The sequence below is a fragment of the Musca autumnalis genome, unplaced genomic scaffold (assembly GCF_047663935.1).
Source record: "Musca autumnalis isolate F117 unplaced genomic scaffold, ASM4766393v1 scaffold_5, whole genome shotgun sequence".
Taxonomy (NCBI): domain Eukaryota; kingdom Metazoa; phylum Arthropoda; class Insecta; order Diptera; family Muscidae; genus Musca; species Musca autumnalis.
This window is the reverse complement of record NW_027412088.1, coordinates 79,386,939-79,403,386: the sequence shown is the minus strand read 5'-3', so window position 1 is coordinate 79,403,386 and position 16,448 is coordinate 79,386,939. Positions and strand designations below refer to the sequence as shown.

Genomic DNA, 16,448 nt, shown 5'->3' with positions numbered 1-16,448 from the left:
CACCTGCGGTCTGCCCCTACCATAACAGTAACAGTGAATCAGCATGCACTCATCGGTACCTTCATCTATCCCAGTCATGCATTGAAGTCATTCGCTTGCTGTAATCAATGCAGAATAATTCTCATACACTTCGTATCAGCTGAGCCTCAAGTATTTCAGTTTTCGTCGTTGAAGTCAGCTTGCTACTACTGGTGGCGAGTTGCGTTTGCAAATTTTGGAAGGGCTGTCCCATTAATACCTTGCACACAGTGAATTCCTGTTTACTGCCCCTCACAGAGACTTCGGTTTCTTGTTCCACACAGAGTCTTCGGCTTTCTGTCCCACACGGAAGCTACGGCTTTCTGTCCCCACACGGAAGCTTCGGCTTTCCGTCCCACACAGAGACTTCGGCTTTCTGTTCCACACGTAAACTCCGGCTTTCCGTCCAACACAGAGACTTCGGCTTTCTGTCTCACACGGAAGCTTTGGCTTTCCGTCCCACACAGAGACTTCAGTAGGTTGTCCCCCACAGAAACGTCGGTTCCCTGTTTATAGAGATACGTAGTAGTTTGTACGAGATCGTAGCAGTAATCATCAATCAACACCTTCCCAATCATCACTAAATCGTAGAATTAACCAATCGTCGTTTATCATCCGAGTTCACGATAATCCTCAGCCGAGATTCTCAATTCCATCATATCGTCGTCAGCCAAATGATCAGCAATCAACAAGTTCCCGATCATAGTTAAATCGTAGAACCCGAACGCCAACCAGCTTCGTCGCCATAACCAGCAACCGTATCTCTCCACAACAAGCGAAGAACCCGATTATCAATCAGGCTGGTCGTTCCCAATCATCAACGCTGTTCGTCATTAACGAACATCGTCGATACTGAAACATCAATCAACATCATCGTTCCCGATCATTCCTAGCAGTTAGTCACCCTTATCACCGGCCTTCCTAAAGCCTTCTCAAGCCTATAAATATCGCATTTCATTGAATTAAAACATACTAGTATTTAGATCAATAAACATCCGATTGAATCCCTAGAAGGGATAAAACTAGTCTTTAATTTCGTAAGGCTTAGTGGGTCCTTAAGGAGACCCTGGACGCGACTGGACTTACCCCAGCCGAAAACCTCGTTACACTCCCTACTCAGGCATGTCTGGAGGAATCTTCTTGATCTACAAAGAGAGGTCCAACGTTACAAGAGAGAACCCCCTTATCAACCCCGTCCCGACTACTTGTATTGCTATATCAGTATAAAGAACCTGTGTTGTTTGCTATTTACTTACTTTTGACGGTCACTGTATGTGTGTGTATCCCTGATCAAACATCCGATTGAATCCCTAGAAGGGATAAAACTAGTCTTTAATTTCGTAAGGCTTAGTGGGTCCTTAAGGAGACCCTGGACGCGACTGGACTTACCCCAGCCGAGGAGAAAACCACGTTACACTCCCCACTCAGGCATGTCTGGAGGGATCTTCTTGATCTAGAAAGAGAGGTCCAACGTTACAAGAGAGAACCCCCTTATCAACCACGTCCCGACTACTTGTATTGCTATATCAGTATAAAGAACCTGTGTTGTTTGCTATTTACTTTCTTTTGACGGTCACTGTATGTGTGTGTATCCCTGAAAGAAAGTCCTTGAGGACTTGCATTATGATTTACTTCAAATTCATTAATCAAAATGCACCAAAATACTAAAATCAATTACCAATTCACAAATAACAGAAAACAACAACAACACCGACGACAACAACATACACCGAATTGGAACACTTAGGTCAAGTGTATTATTGTTAAAACTTTAGTTTTGATTGACAATTGTGTGTCAAATGGAAACGGGTTAAGTACTGTCGCTCGCTCGGTTGGCGTTTAACCACCAAAATTCCTTAAAAAAAAATGTTTAACAATCGGAGTCAAATAAAAAGTATTCCAACTCCCAAAGGAGATGCCGCCGATCAAATGATAATAAACAAAGATTTTAATAAAATTAAATTTTGGAACTTTTTAAATGTCTACATTAACGTTTTCAAACTGTTCGGTATATTACCATACACGGGTAGAGATTGTTGTTTACGTTACATGCAGAAATGTTGGTGTTCGGCAGTGTTGTTGGGCGTATGGCTAACGTGCATTGCGGAAATATGTGCCATCGATGAAACACTAACATCCATGGAGAAATTTCTATTCTTTTGTGAATTGTTTTTCTATGCGATTTTGTGTTGTACCATTTATTGGAATACATTTTTCAAAAGTGGCGAATTAATGGTCATAAGCTTCAGGTTAACCAAACTCACAGAAAGTTTGCGGGAATGCCATAGGAAATTGAGTGGAAAACTGATTATGGAAAATATTTATCTGAGACTCAAGAAAGAAGTGCAGATTTTAAGTATTTCTCTAAGTATTTATCAGCTGCTTTGTATTACCATCAATTTAATGTATAGGCCCTCGATGGGATGGGGTCTAATACGTCCTCTGGTGGCCTATAATCTACCCAATGTTTTAATAAATTTCAACTTATGCCTTTATTGGTTGCTGTTACGTTTTATTGCCCTGCTTCTGCAGTGGATTAACAGCATTTTGGAATGTTTACCCCATTGCACAGAAGAGGCGGTGGAGGAAAGTACAATCCTTATGAATCCCACCACTTTATGGTTCCACAAAGAATTCTATGGCGGTAGGGTTTCTCATAACGTAATGCCACTTAATGTCCATGACATATTTCTCATTGTCAAACAAATCAATTCGGATTTATGTAATGCCCTCACCGATACGGTAGAAATATTTCGCATTATTTTGGTACTGAATTTTCTAACATCATTTTTGGTCTTGACCATTGAATTCTTTTCGCTTTATAAATATTTTGATAACCCGTCATTGAATGAGCTGATGTTGGTCGTATTCAAATTTGTGTGGTTGATGCTGCACATTAGTCGCTTATTTTTTGTGCTACTGACAAATAATGCCATAACTCAGAAGGTAAGTGAACTTTAAGGAGTATCAATTTGTAATATTATATGTAATAAATATGTACTTATTCCAAGAGGTCTTCTATATGAATATTTGTATATACATATATTAGGGCTATAACCAAAAAAACACCACGCCAGTACCAAGTGCGAATTATTGTCCTGATAACGAATTATTGTCCGCATCGACTAAGATTTGTAAATGCATTTTAATTTTAGTTTTTTTAACAAACATTTATTTGTATACATATGCTTTATTTATGTTAAAATATATATATTATAATGGAAAACATATAAGAAAAAACTGCAATGAAAAAATTGCATGCACTCGGTGCCGAAAGTCTTTTAACGGTAGGGGAAAAGTGATAATGCATTTCTTAATATTTTTCCATGCCCTATACGGCTATGTAGTGGCATTTTTTGATATTTGCAAAACATACTCATTATGAAACCCTCCATTAACCGATAATTTTACCAAGGGCATGTCGCGTGGAACAAATAGTTATTTTTGGGCATTTAAATAAGTAGTTATATAGGTATCACTACTTTTAGTAACTACTTAATTTACTACATATTAAAGTGGCCAACAAATAACTACAAATTTCGCGCGATATGCCCTAGTTAAAATAAAGTGTTCGAAGGGATTTTGTAATAAGTATTTTAGCTGTGATATATTTTTGTACGTTTTCGATTTAAACTAATTTATAAGTTCATATGCAAGCACATATCGTGAAGAAGGTACTTAAGGCAACATTTAATGGACAGAAAATTGATATGGACAATTTTGTCAATGCTAATGAGGGTATAAATGCTTTGATACGACAAAAATGTGCCTCATCAAACTAATAGTTTTAGACCCCAAGTATGTTTGGACAAAATTCGTTTAAGAAAATGTGGTGTCGATTTAGCCCCGTCAGTCTATCTGACTGGCTGGAGCATACACTAACACTCAAACAGACCAACCGATTTTGTCCAAAATTTAGTCCTCGTATTATCCTGTCCAAACTTACAACTATAGTAGCACCTTTTCTTTTAGAAAGGGTCTATAGAAGCACCATTTCCTTCAAGAAGGGTCTAACGAAGCATCTTTTCTTTCAGGAAAGGTCTATTGAAGCACCCATTCATTCAGAAATGGTCTATAGAAGCATCCTTTCTTCCAGAAAGGGTATATAGAGGAACCCTTTCTTTCAGATAGGGTCCGTAAAAACCCTTTCCTTCAGAAAGGTCTATAAAATCACCCTTTCTATCAGATAGGGCCTGTAGAAGAATCCTTTCTTTCAGAAATGATCTGTAGGAGCACCCTTTCTTTCAGGTCTAGTGAAGCAACTTTCTTTCAGGAGAGGTCTATAGAAGCAACTTTCTTTCAGGAGAGGTCTATAGAAGCAACCCTTCTTTCAGAAAGGGTCTATAGAAGCAACCCTTCTTTCAGAAAGGGTCTATAGAAGCACCATTTCTTTTAGAAAGGGTCTATAGAAGAAACCTTCTTTCAAAAAGGGTCTATAGAAGCACTCTTTCTTTAAGAAAATGTCTACAAAAGCACCCTTCCTTTGAGAAAGGGTCTATAGAAGCACTCTCTCTTTAAGAAAAGTTCTATAGATGCACCCTTTCTTTGTGAAAGGGTCTATAGAGAAGCACCCTTTTTTCAAAAAGGGTCTTATTTTAAAAAGGGTCACTTTCTCAGTCTATAGAAGCACCTTTTTTCAGAAATTGTCTAAAGAATCAATCTTTATTCAGAAAGGGTTTATAGAAGCACCATTTCTTTCAGAAAGGGTCCAAAGAAGCACCATTTCTTTCAGATAGGGTCCGTAGAAGAACCCTTTGTTTCAGAAAGGGTCCGTAGAAGAACCCTTTGTTTCAGAAAGGGTCTATAGAAGCACCCTTTCCTTCAGGAAGGGTCTATAGAAGCACCATTTCCTTCAGGAAGGGTCTATAGGAGCACCCTTTCCTTCAGGAAGGGTCTATAGAAGCACCCTTTCCTTCAGGAAGGGTCTAACTTTTGGGAAAGGTCTATTGAAGCACCTTTTCTTTTAGGAAAGGTCTATTGAAGCACCCTTTCTTTCAGAAAGGGTTTATATATAGAGGAACCCTGTCTTTCAGAAAGGATCTATAGAAGCATCCTTTTATCCAGAAAGGGTATATAGAAGGACCCTTTCTTTCAGATAGGGTCCGTAGAAGAACCCTTTCCTTCAGATAGGGTCCGTGGAAGAACCCTTTCCATCAGATAGGGTCTATAAAAGCTTCTATGGACCCTTTCTGAAAAATAGGGTGCATCCATTGACCCCTTCTGAAGGAAACAGTGCTTCTATGGACCCTTCTGAAAGAAAGGGTTCTTCTGTGGACCCTATCAGAAAGAAAGGTTTCTATATACACTTTTTCTGAAAGAAAGGATGCTTCTATAGACCCTTCCTTGTAGAAACGGTGCTTCTATTGACCTTTCCTGAAGGAAAAGTTGCTTCGTAAGACCCTTCCTGAAAGAAAGAGTGCTTCGTAAGCCCTTTCCTGAAAGAAAGGGTGTATCTAAGGACCCTATCTGAAAGAAAGTGTTCTTCTGAAAGAAAGGGTGCTCCTATATTCCCTTTCTGAAAGACAGGGTGCTTCTATCGCCCCTTTTTGACAGAAAGGGTGCTTTTATAGACCCCTTCTGAAAGTATCCTTTCTATCAGACCACTTCTGAAAGAAAGGATTCTTCTATAGAGCCTTTCTTAAAGAAGGGGTGTTTCTATAGACCTCTCCTGAAAGAAAGGTGTTTCTATAGACCTCTCCTGAAAGAAAGCTGTTTCGCTACACCTGAAAGGAAGGGTGCTCCTATAGACCCTTTCTCAAAGAAAGGGTTCTTCTACGGGACCTATCTGAAAGAAAGGGTGCAATGAAAGGTGTTTAGAAGCACCCTTTCTTTAAGATAGGGCCCGATGAAGAACACTTTCTTTGAGAAAGGGTCTATAAGAGCACCCTTTCTTTAAGGTCTAGCTAAACACTTTTCCTTCAGAAAAGGTCTATAGAAACACCTATATAAGCATCCTTTCTTTCAGAAGGCGTCTATAGAAGGACCCTTTCTTTAAGAAGGCGTCTATAGAAGCTTTCAGAAGGCGTCTATAGAAGCACCCTTTCTTTCAGAAAGGGACTATAGAACCATTCTTTCAGAAAGACTATGTCGAAGAACACTTTCTTTCAGATAGAAGAAACCTTTCTTTCAGGAAGGGGCTTACGAAGCAACCTTTCTTTCAGGAAGGGTCTTACGGTGCACCTTTTCGTTCATGAAAGGTCCATAGAAGCACCGTTTCTACAAGGAAGTGTCTAACGAAGCACCTTTTCTTTCAGAAAGGGACTATAGGAACACCCTTTCTTTCAGAAGGGGTATTTAGAAGCATCCTTTCTTTCAGAAAGAGTATATAGAAGAATCCTTTCTTTCGGAAGGGTCAATACAAGAACTCCTTTCTTTCAGAAAGGGTCTATAAAAGCACCCTTTCTTTCAGGAAGGGTATATTGGAGCATCCTTTCTTTCAGAAAGGGTATATAGGAGAACCCTTTCTTTCAGATGGGTATATAGAAACACCGTTTCCTTCAGAAGGGGTATATGGATGCAACCTTTCATTCAGAAAGAGTCTACACAAGTACCCCTTCTTTCAGAAAGGGTCTATAGAGGCTCTGGGTCCATCTCTAGTTCTAGGAATATGGCTGCTTAGATGGGTTGTAACCACAATGCTACTGGAGCCAAAACTACTCTGCTTTGTCGTGGCAGCTGACTCTCCTCTGCTTCGATAGATGAAGGAGCTTCTCCTAGAACCGCATTCACGCGATAGTTGTTAATGGCATCTTCGACTTCATTTGTGTGAATGCTTGATAGGCTAGTTGATCTAGGGATTTTCTCTTATAACGTTGGGCCTGTCTTTCCTAACATGTGTGGATGGTAACAGTCGCGCAAGTACTGCAACATGCCATTGTGTTGCCGTACTGGAACAATATTCGACTCTTCATGCAAATGGTCCACTGTTGCAGTTCTCGGGGTGGCGTTCTGACGCCATGATCGCACAATCATCCTCATACGTAACGATCCCGATGCCATCTGGAGGCGGTGGAGTAAGGGAAAGGTTAGGGTTAAACAGTTCCGGAGATATCACACCACCTTGGGGAACTCTCTGTTTCACTCTACGGGGCTTCGACTACTTGTTCTAAATTCCACGTACGATGGGCATCCACACATATAATTGATTATGTAACGTTTCAACCTTGGCCGAAGGGTATCTGGATAGCTATTTCTGATGATGTGGAGGACTAAAGCATCAAGATTCTTTGTTACGGGTGACAACAGCGAAATTGCTTTGTACGATTCACCTTTGACCACAGAAAAATTATGGATTGCCAGGTGACGTCATTTGTCAGACCAGTAGTGTGATTCTTTAACTCATTGTTTGAGTTACCCACAAAAATCGGTAACATTAAAACGCAAAATTATCAATGAATAGTTGAAATAAAAGTTGACAACACTGTTGCTATCGGCAGAACTTTAAGACTACTTTTTATTGGTCGCTAACTTACCAAAATTAATTACCGAATTATATGCATTTTAATTTTACCGACATTTCGGTAACTCAAAAAATTAGTTAGAGAATCGTACTACAGGTAACACGATGGTTATATCTGGTGAACTGTATCGCTCTCCGTTAATTCTGGTAGGAGCGTCTTCATTTACCGTGCAGAACTTAGAGCTGTCACTCTGCTCAGCCAGCACTGCCACAACTCATGATCAGCATTAAACTCCCCCAAGACCTGACGGTTATGATCTTCCAAAAGCGAGCTAATGTTTGGCCTATAACCTGGAGTGCAGCTATTTATCGGCCGGATGTATACGCTCAGATTGATCAATGTCCGTCCGTTTGTCTGGTTGGTTGGTGCCCACAATAACTCTCGAACGAAGCAACCGATCGAGTCTAAATTTGACATTCGTAATATTTTGTTTTTTGACATTTTTTCCAAAAAGTTCTTTCTGCTAGCTCTGTTGCCACGACGTCGTTTTTTCGGAGGCAAGTCCTTATTACCTGAGGTAATGACCCAAAATCTCAAAAAAAAACCTGCCGGTACCAACTAAGCTGTGTAGTATGTAAGAAACCGATTTGGTCTAAGCGTTGCACATCGTAATATTTTATACAAAGTTTAGAAAGAGTGCAGGTTAACGACTCCTCTGGGATCGTTTTTAAATTTTTGGCAACTTGTTTCGTATGCCCTAGTTAAGACTTCCTGAGAAATAGGACCAAAACTCAAAACATAAAAAAAAAACATATGGACGTCAGAAGTATTGTGTTCGCCTGATACTTTCTTACTTGTTTCTATTTGTAGAAATGTCGAACTCTATATATACTGAATGCGACACCATTGGAAATATTTGAATCGGAAAATTATATCAATCAATTCTTGCTGCAAATTATGGTGCGGAAACACACAGAGACTGCTTGTGGTATTATTGATTTAGATCTGATGTTCTTATTGGGGGTAAGTACGATCGAAATACAGGGGACTAAATTTAAAATAAACTGCACAAATTAAATTTCCAACTAAAATTCCGTTTTTTTGTGTCATGTCTTGCAGATCATAAATGCCTTGGCCATGTATATTATATTCCTCATACAAAGTGATTTGGGTAATGTGTCGCTTAGTGGGACTTCGCTCAACATAACAACAAATTAGAAGAAAACAAAAAAGGGACAAAAACACCCCTCACGAATTTGGAAGATATCATTTTTTTGTGCTTTTGTTTGTGACAAAAGAGAAAATAACTCTTTAAGCTAAAAACAATGGAATCAATTACCATATAAACGTGTTATCAATAATGGAAATCTAATAAAAATTGTATTATTACATAGTGAAAATGTATTTATGTTGCGGTTATTCTTTTTTTCAAACTTAGTTTTAGTTTTTCCTTTCATTCGTGCAGAAGTCCTACAATGTATCCGTTAATACGTCAAAAGTTATTTTTGATTATAAAATATTTAAAATTGATGTGCTGTGTTTTGAAACGTTGTCCTAATTGGTCTTGGAATGGTGTGCGTATTGCTGCGCGTTATGGTTATAGACGAATGCTTGTATTTATACAAGATATGGGCGAAGAAACGGGTATTTTGGCATTCAAATTGATGGTCAATCGTAATCTGCATTCATTTGAGAGGTAAGATTGAAAATATACATACTGATTAGAGTGCCACGGAGTTACAAGGGTTGATATGCTCGCCTCTCTTACAGAAAGTCGGGAAAATCCAAGACAACGTTACCACGTTTCAGCGGTGGTGTCGAGTATTAAATACTCAGTACTAAATACTCAGTATGTAGCCATTTAAAAGTACCTATATTCCTAGGCGTTCTAGGAGTAGATATCAAAAACCGTACGCCTAATTATTTCACAGACAGATACAATTAATCTAGTTTACAAAAAAAAAAAAAAAAAAAAAAAAAAAAAAAAACATTGTTCCACAACATCCCATACGGGACAAGGGAGACTTCTCTTATATCAATGAGTGCACCCCGATACATATTTAGCTCAATGATATGGGACCTACTGTTTATCGCCGAGTCCGAACGGCGTGTCTTAAGACACCACTTTTGGAGAAGTTTTTCAAGGCTGAAAAACTCAGGAAATGTCGCCAACATTACTGAGGGGTATTTTGCCTTCTACGTGCAAGGCGGGCGTGCATACCATTGCACCACGGTGGCACCCTAATCTAGTTTACACGATTATAATCCACAATTCTTCATTTATTATAAGACCACCATTTGGGAAACGTTTTCCGAACTTTAGCGTCTTTATCAAGGGAAGTTGTAATAAAGGTCACAATGGTCTACACCGTATGCAGCAGCATAATAAACTCAAAAATCGGTGAGAGTTCAGTTCCATTTGAAAGTCTGTCAACAGAGGCACATCATGAGGTGGCGTTCTATCACCGGGCCGAATTTTTTATATACTCCACCAATTGATTTTCACAATTTTATATGAATAGTTTTTTGAGCTCTGGGAAAACGAAATGTCTAATTTTAGTTAATTCGGTCAGCGTCGTTATATGGGTGTAGTACCACAACGTGGGCCAATGTCAACAATTTGTGAGAGATAACCATAAATGCCAAAGGACATCCTGAAATATAGATAAAAAATGAAAAACTGAAATCGGTGCTACCGCTTTATGGGGCCAAACCAAAACGTTGACTTATGTTGACAATATTTGCTGGAGAAGTTTTATGACCACTGGGAACCTCAAAGGTCAACTTACACATTTTTTGGTAAAACATGTAGCCAAAATTTTCAAAATACCAAAAATCGGTAGGTAAGGAAATCCCGCACCGGGAATTCTCGGTTTTTTGGTTACGGGATTTTCCCGGGAAACGAAATTAAATTTCCCGGGAAATCGGGAAATATGTTTTTACATTTATCGCAACTATTATTGAATGAATGACTGAACTATGTCCGTCACTTTTATGTCATAGAATCAGATTCGATTAGATTTTACAGAATCAATAAATTACAAAAGATTTGGAAATAACTTTAATCTACAAAAGTGCTTTCAGGGAAAAAGTTAAAAGCGCCGCACCAAAAACGAGGACTGTAACGATGGATTTTTATTCTGTTCCATTTAAGTGCGAAAGAATATTTTCTATTTTAAAGTCCCATTTTTATACCCTCAGTCATTGGGCTAAAGAGGGTCGGGCTGGCTGGCTGGTGCGCACGATAACTCTCTAACAAAGGCACCGATCAGTTAAAAAATTTGGCATTCGAGATTTTTTCACAAATGGACCATATACGTGGTCCACTACTTCCGGTACCTTCCCCACAAGAGTTCAACAATTATCACTAAAATGGTAGATTTCGTACGCAACTCTCGAAGAAATTACCCGAATCGGTCATAATTTTGCATATGGTAATATTAGTTCCAGGCATAGAACGGATTCCATAACAATTTCGGAAAAGGTGAAGTCTAAGAGCTCCTCTCGGATTGATTTGAAAATTTTAGTAGTTTGTATTTACGGCCCACAGTGTTGCCGCTTCCATACAAATGTGGACAAAAATAGAAGCCGTTGACCTAGGTTGATGAATTTTTGCACAAGTACTTATGAGGGCACAGGAATGAAAAATATCAGCTTTGGTCCATATCGGTTCAGATTTGGACATAGCCCCAAATATATCTTTCCCCGATTTTGCTATAACTCGGTCAATTTTAATCGAATAACCTTCAAATTTAATATGTGATATTTTCTTAGGCTCCTGAGTGGTTTCACCGATTTTCGAAAAAATCGGCTCAGGTTTTGGTATAGCTCCTATATACATCTTTCCCCGATTTTGCTATTAATAGCTCAATTTTTGATGAATAGTCTTCAAATTTAACATGGGACGTTTTCCCAGGCCCCTGTTCAGTTTTACCGATTTTGATTTCGCAAAAATCGGTACAGATTTGGATATAGCCTCCATATATATCTTTCACCGATTTTGCTATAGATCGGTCAATTTTTGAAAAATAACCTTCAAATTTAACATGGGATGTTTTCATAGGCCTGTGCCCTCATAAGTACTTGCGCAAAATACATCAACCCAGGTCAACGGTAAAACTGAGCAGGGGCCTGAGGAATCCCATGTTAAATTTGAAGGTTATTCATAAAAAAATTGAGCGAATTATAGCAAAATCGGGGAAAGTCATATATAGGGGCTATCTATATCCAAATCTGATTTTCGAATTTTTACGAAAATCGGTGAAACTACTCGGGAGCCTAAGAAAATATCACATATTAAATTTGAAGGCTATTCGATTAAAATTGACCGAGCTATAGCAAAATCGGGGAAAGATAAATATAGGGGCTATATCTAAATCTGAACCGATTGCTGTAAAAATCGGTGTAGCTACTCAGGGGCCCAAGCAAATAACGCATACTAAATTTGAAGTCTATTCGATCAAAATTGAACGAGTTGTAGCAAAATCGGGAAAAGATATATATGGGGGTATATAAAATCTGAAACGATATATCTCAGAAGGTTGCAGGGATGGGCAGAATGTTTTTACACATGTTGATTTGGAAGATATGTCCAATTAACGGAAAACAGGAGCCAAGGTGGCTATAGGTGGCAATCAAAACATCTGCTCCACTAAATATTAAGAATTTTGAATTTTTTATCAAATTTAAATTTTGATTTCTTGATAACGGTACATTGCCCATGTGCAGTTAATGTTAACTTTTTGTACTAAAATGTTATATTTATAGCCCACTCATCAAATCACCATCCATAACTTTTAGTATTATCAATAAATTTTTCAGAAAATGTTATTTTAAATGTCGTCTAATCTTCATATGATTATCGCTTTAGATTACCTGGGAAATAGTTTTCATATTTAAAGAGCTATAACTTCATTATGGATGCACATATCAAATAAATTTTTTCAGATTCCTTGTATCGGATGTGTTTCCTGTAAGAAAAAAACATAAACATATGTAAAAGTTAACATCACATTTTTTGATTTTTGTCCATGCGGCAACACTGTGCGGGCCCGTTTACGACGGTACAAATTAAGTAGGGGGCAACACGTCATGATATAATGTCTGAAAATCAATGGAAAATTGGAAAGATAACTCCCGCAGGAAGTTTCAAATTGGTCCAAATTTTGCACATTGTATTATTTCATCTAGTCATGTATCAGGTTGTAATACGGACTATATCGGCCCAGCCCTTCGGGTACCTCCAACACAAAATTTTGGAAAAGTGCAGTTTAACAGCTCGGCTGACTTCCATGGTAGAACAAATATAAGGTAAAGTAAATACTACAACAAATACAACTCGAACAACAACCACAAAGAAATTTGTTTTTGTTTGTAACCCCAGCAAACACAATGTCGGACGTTCGACGCGTCTGCTCAAAGTCGGAAGTTTTTTCCGACGCGTCTTACCGAATTCGGTCCGAACTCTGTCCGACTAGTCTGACGAACTTTTTCCCCCTCTCCCTCTCTGAAGGGAAAAATTGAGTGCTCGGGTTTTAATTTCAAACAACAAATTTGGTTTATTTTTGTTATGCGTGTTGATGCATGGTAGTGTTTAAATGTTATTTATAGTGATCGGTTGCATACAGTTTGTTTTTCCGCCAAATCGCGCATTTAACACAGCATAAGATGATACTAAAACCTTTAATATGTTTATAGTAGATACATTTTTATAGGATTTGGATATTTCATGAATTAACTGTGTATTTTCAACATTTGTTAATAATAAATGCTTTGTTCGAGAACCTGCTACTACTTTTTACTACTATTTTTTACTACGATAACATTTTTTCCTTTATGTTATTAGAAGAAACAGTAAAAATTAGTATACCATTACAGTTTCTATTTAACATGTTTCCCCAGTTTATAAAATAAGCTAGTTGCTGTAATGATTATTTTACATTCACATATTGTAATTAAAACAACACGTAATAGTTTTAAGTTATTATTTGTTATGCAATTGTGAACTTATTAATATTTTTCGAAAAGACTCAATAAAAAAAAAATTGAAAATTGAATAGTATATTCTTTTCAGTTCTGGAACAGACCAAAAAACAAATTCTGGTCAAATGCTGGTAAATAAATCAGAAATTCATACGATCGTTCATCTGACTGCGGACCAAATTAGGTCCGAAAGTCGGCAAACACTTTCGAATTTCATAAGATTTAACTTCCGAATTCGGACCGATCTCTTTGCGAAAGTCGGTAAATAAATCAGAAACTTATACGATAGTTCATCAGAGTTCGGACCAAATTCGGTCGCCTAAAACATCCGATTTTCATCCGAATTTCGGTCAGAGAACACGTCAACCACGTCATATGACTTTCGGTCAGAGTTCGAACCGAATTCGGATCCGAACTCGGACGTTTCATCCGACTTTCGGACCGACAGTCCGAACTCTGATGTTTCTTCCGATTTTGGTTTGCTGGGACGTTACTGCCAGTTGTATTTGTAAACAAAACAAGGAAATGTCTATAAATTATTGAATATTTTGGACAACATGAATGAAAATTCGTTACATTTTGAATTTTTATGTTTCCACATCATTCCACTAAATGCATAAATTCTCGCAGAAAGTAGAATTATTGCAGAAATGTTTGGGGTCGCTGAAAATTCATAGAAAAAGGAGAAGCTGTTTCAATGTTTTGTTTTAGAAATCAAAGAAGCACATGTTTATTAGGGCTATATTTTTTTTTAAATTTTAACAAAATACCTCACATATTAACAAACGTTGTATCGCCTCTACGAGCGGAGATTTACTGCGCGGCTTATCGTTCGAACTTGGAGGAGGTTACATATCATTGATATGAAGAAGTCTTTCTGGGAAATGGTTTTTTCCGAATCATATATTTTTTTTCCCCAAAAAATATATGTCCCTAATGTACATCGAAATAGAAATAAATGTATAAAATGTCATATGAAATTTGACACTAACGTTACAACCCAGTTCAGTCAGCTGTATATTGCTGCTACCTTTTCTTATTCTACCATGGCTGACTTCATAAATGCAGTATTTACATTGCAAAAAATGACAATATCATAAAAAGATGAAGTAAATATGTGTGGCAAAAAAGAGACGTGTCATTTTGCTGCATTCATGAACGCACTCATTGCTTTGCTTTTTGTAAAATTCCGTTTTTTTTTGAAAATAAATTTATTATATTGAATAATTACCACGAATCCGCAATTTCTAATAGTTTCTTATGTATTTTTCCTGTTTTCTTTGCAAATGTCAGTTGGCATAACAGTACTACATAAAGAAATGTCAATTGGTGTGAAGTCCACTTGGAAACACTGCACAAATTCGGCAATTGCTGCGCAGTGTGATGTGTCGCGTGGCATTTATGAAGTCGCGACGATGTCATTTGACGCATCATACTGCATTTATGAAGTCAGCCCTCATCTCAAATCGTTTTGAAATTCTTTCCAAAAAGTTCTACTTGAAGGCCGAGTTACGACGGCGCAACTTTTTTTGAGATGGCAAGTCCACTCTTCCTTCCTGAGGTAAAGGCCCAAAATCTCAGAAAAAGCCTGCTGGTACCAACTACATAGGGTAGGTAATAGCACACACTCTCTCTTTTAAATGTTTGGCTACATGTTTTATGTACGACCCTAGATAAAAAGGTACAAATTTTTCCGGGCAAATCCATGGTTCCTAAGAAATTAGCTCAAAAACTCAAAAACCCTCTAGAAACGTCAGAATTATTGTTGTATTCATCCAATCTCTTATTTTTATTTAATTATATTTATTTAAATCCCGGATTCCCGGGAATGCCGATTTTATGATTCCCGTTTCCCGGGAATGATAAAAACCGGGAAACCCCAAAACCCTAGTTTGAACTGATTTCTATATAATATGGTACACTTACTACTAGACAAAATTCCGTCACATATTCCAAATTTCATCAAAATTGGACAAATATAGGGTGTTTCGTGCAGCAAATACGTTAAATCGGGCGAAAATATATGTATATGGGAGCTATATCCAAATCTGAACCGATTTCGATGTAAATTGGCACATTTATTTTTAGTCCGAATTCAGTTACACATTCCATATTGCATCAGATAATGTGGAAAACGATGGATGCTTCGAGTTCAGATGTGTTACCCAGACGGAAGTATATAGCAGTTTTTCCCAAGTAAAATCGAACGCAATTGGTCTAGATGGTATTGATCCTAAATTCATAAGAATTCTTCTTCCTTACCTCTTACCATTTTTAAATGGTTTTATTTAGCTCACCCCGTTTGTTTTATTATTTATTCTTGGGTCAAATTTAGTAATTCAAATTTGACCCTCTTCCTGTCAACCGATTAATCTGAAATTTTGTATACACTTTGGATTTTGGTGACAATACAATTATGTTTATTCATTATCATTATAAATTCAAGATGGCCGCAGCTACAAAATGGTGGATAACGTAGGTTTTATCAATCCCATCAATATGGGTATCAAATGAAATGGCTCAACAAGCAGAATACAATATACTATAAAAAATTGAAATCCAAGATGGCGGCCGCTACAAAATGGCGGATAACGTAGGTTTTATCAATCCCATCAATATGGGTATCAAATGAATGTGATCAACCAGTAGAATACAATGTACTATATAAAATTAAAATCCAAGATGGCGGCTTCTACAAAATGGCGGATAACTTAGGTTTTATCAATCCCATCAACATGGGTATCAAATGAAAGGTCTCAACAAGTAGAATACAATTTACTATGCAGAATTGAAATCTAAGATGGCAGCCGCTACCAAATGGCTGATAACAAATTTTTTATCAATCCCACCAATATGGGTATCAAATAAAAGGGCTTGACAAGAAGAATACAGTGCACTATACAACCTCAATATTTAAGATGGGCGCAGCCACTAAATGGCGTATAATTCAATTCAATTTTATTTAACTTGTAATTCAAAGCCAACCGGCCCATCAGTGTAAATTACAAAATTCATAAGAATTGCTTAACCAAATAAAAAGGAAAAACT

At 37.5% G+C, this 16,448-nt stretch overlaps 2 protein-coding genes across 2 annotated transcripts in view; both read left to right on the top strand.

Annotated features, from left to right (window-relative positions):
- Nucleotides 1-2,436: 2,436 nt before the first annotated feature.
- Gr59e (Gustatory receptor 59e) lies at nucleotides 2,437-8,661 on the top strand. The gene is made up of 3 exons (XM_073990960.1): nucleotides 2,437-2,964; nucleotides 8,289-8,441; nucleotides 8,538-8,661. The coding sequence occupies exons 1-3, from the start codon at nucleotides 2,437-2,439 to the stop codon at nucleotides 8,634-8,636; spliced, it is 780 nt and encodes a 259-aa protein (XP_073847061.1). The 3' UTR covers nucleotides 8,637-8,661.
- A 232-nt stretch (nucleotides 8,662-8,893) lies between these two features.
- Nucleotides 8,894-16,448, top strand: part of ppk3 (pickpocket 3) — a 40,461-nt gene continuing 32,906 nt past the window's right edge. Inside the window, 1 exon segment of the mRNA XM_073990958.1 lies at nucleotides 8,894-9,114. Within this exon segment, the coding sequence (XP_073847059.1) occupies nucleotides 8,894-9,114 (221 nt within the window).

Coding starts and splice junctions, on each gene's coding strand:
- Gr59e (XM_073990960.1), top strand. CDS start 2,437: ATGGGATGGGGTCTAATACGTCCTCTGGTGGCCTATAATCTACCCAAT. Junction 2,965..8,288: donor ATAATGCCATAACTCAGAAG/GTAAGTGAACTT, acceptor TTCTATTTGTAG/AAATGTCGAACTCTATATAT. Junction 8,442..8,537: donor ATCTGATGTTCTTATTGGGG/GTAAGTACGATC, acceptor CATGTCTTGCAG/ATCATAAATGCCTTGGCCAT.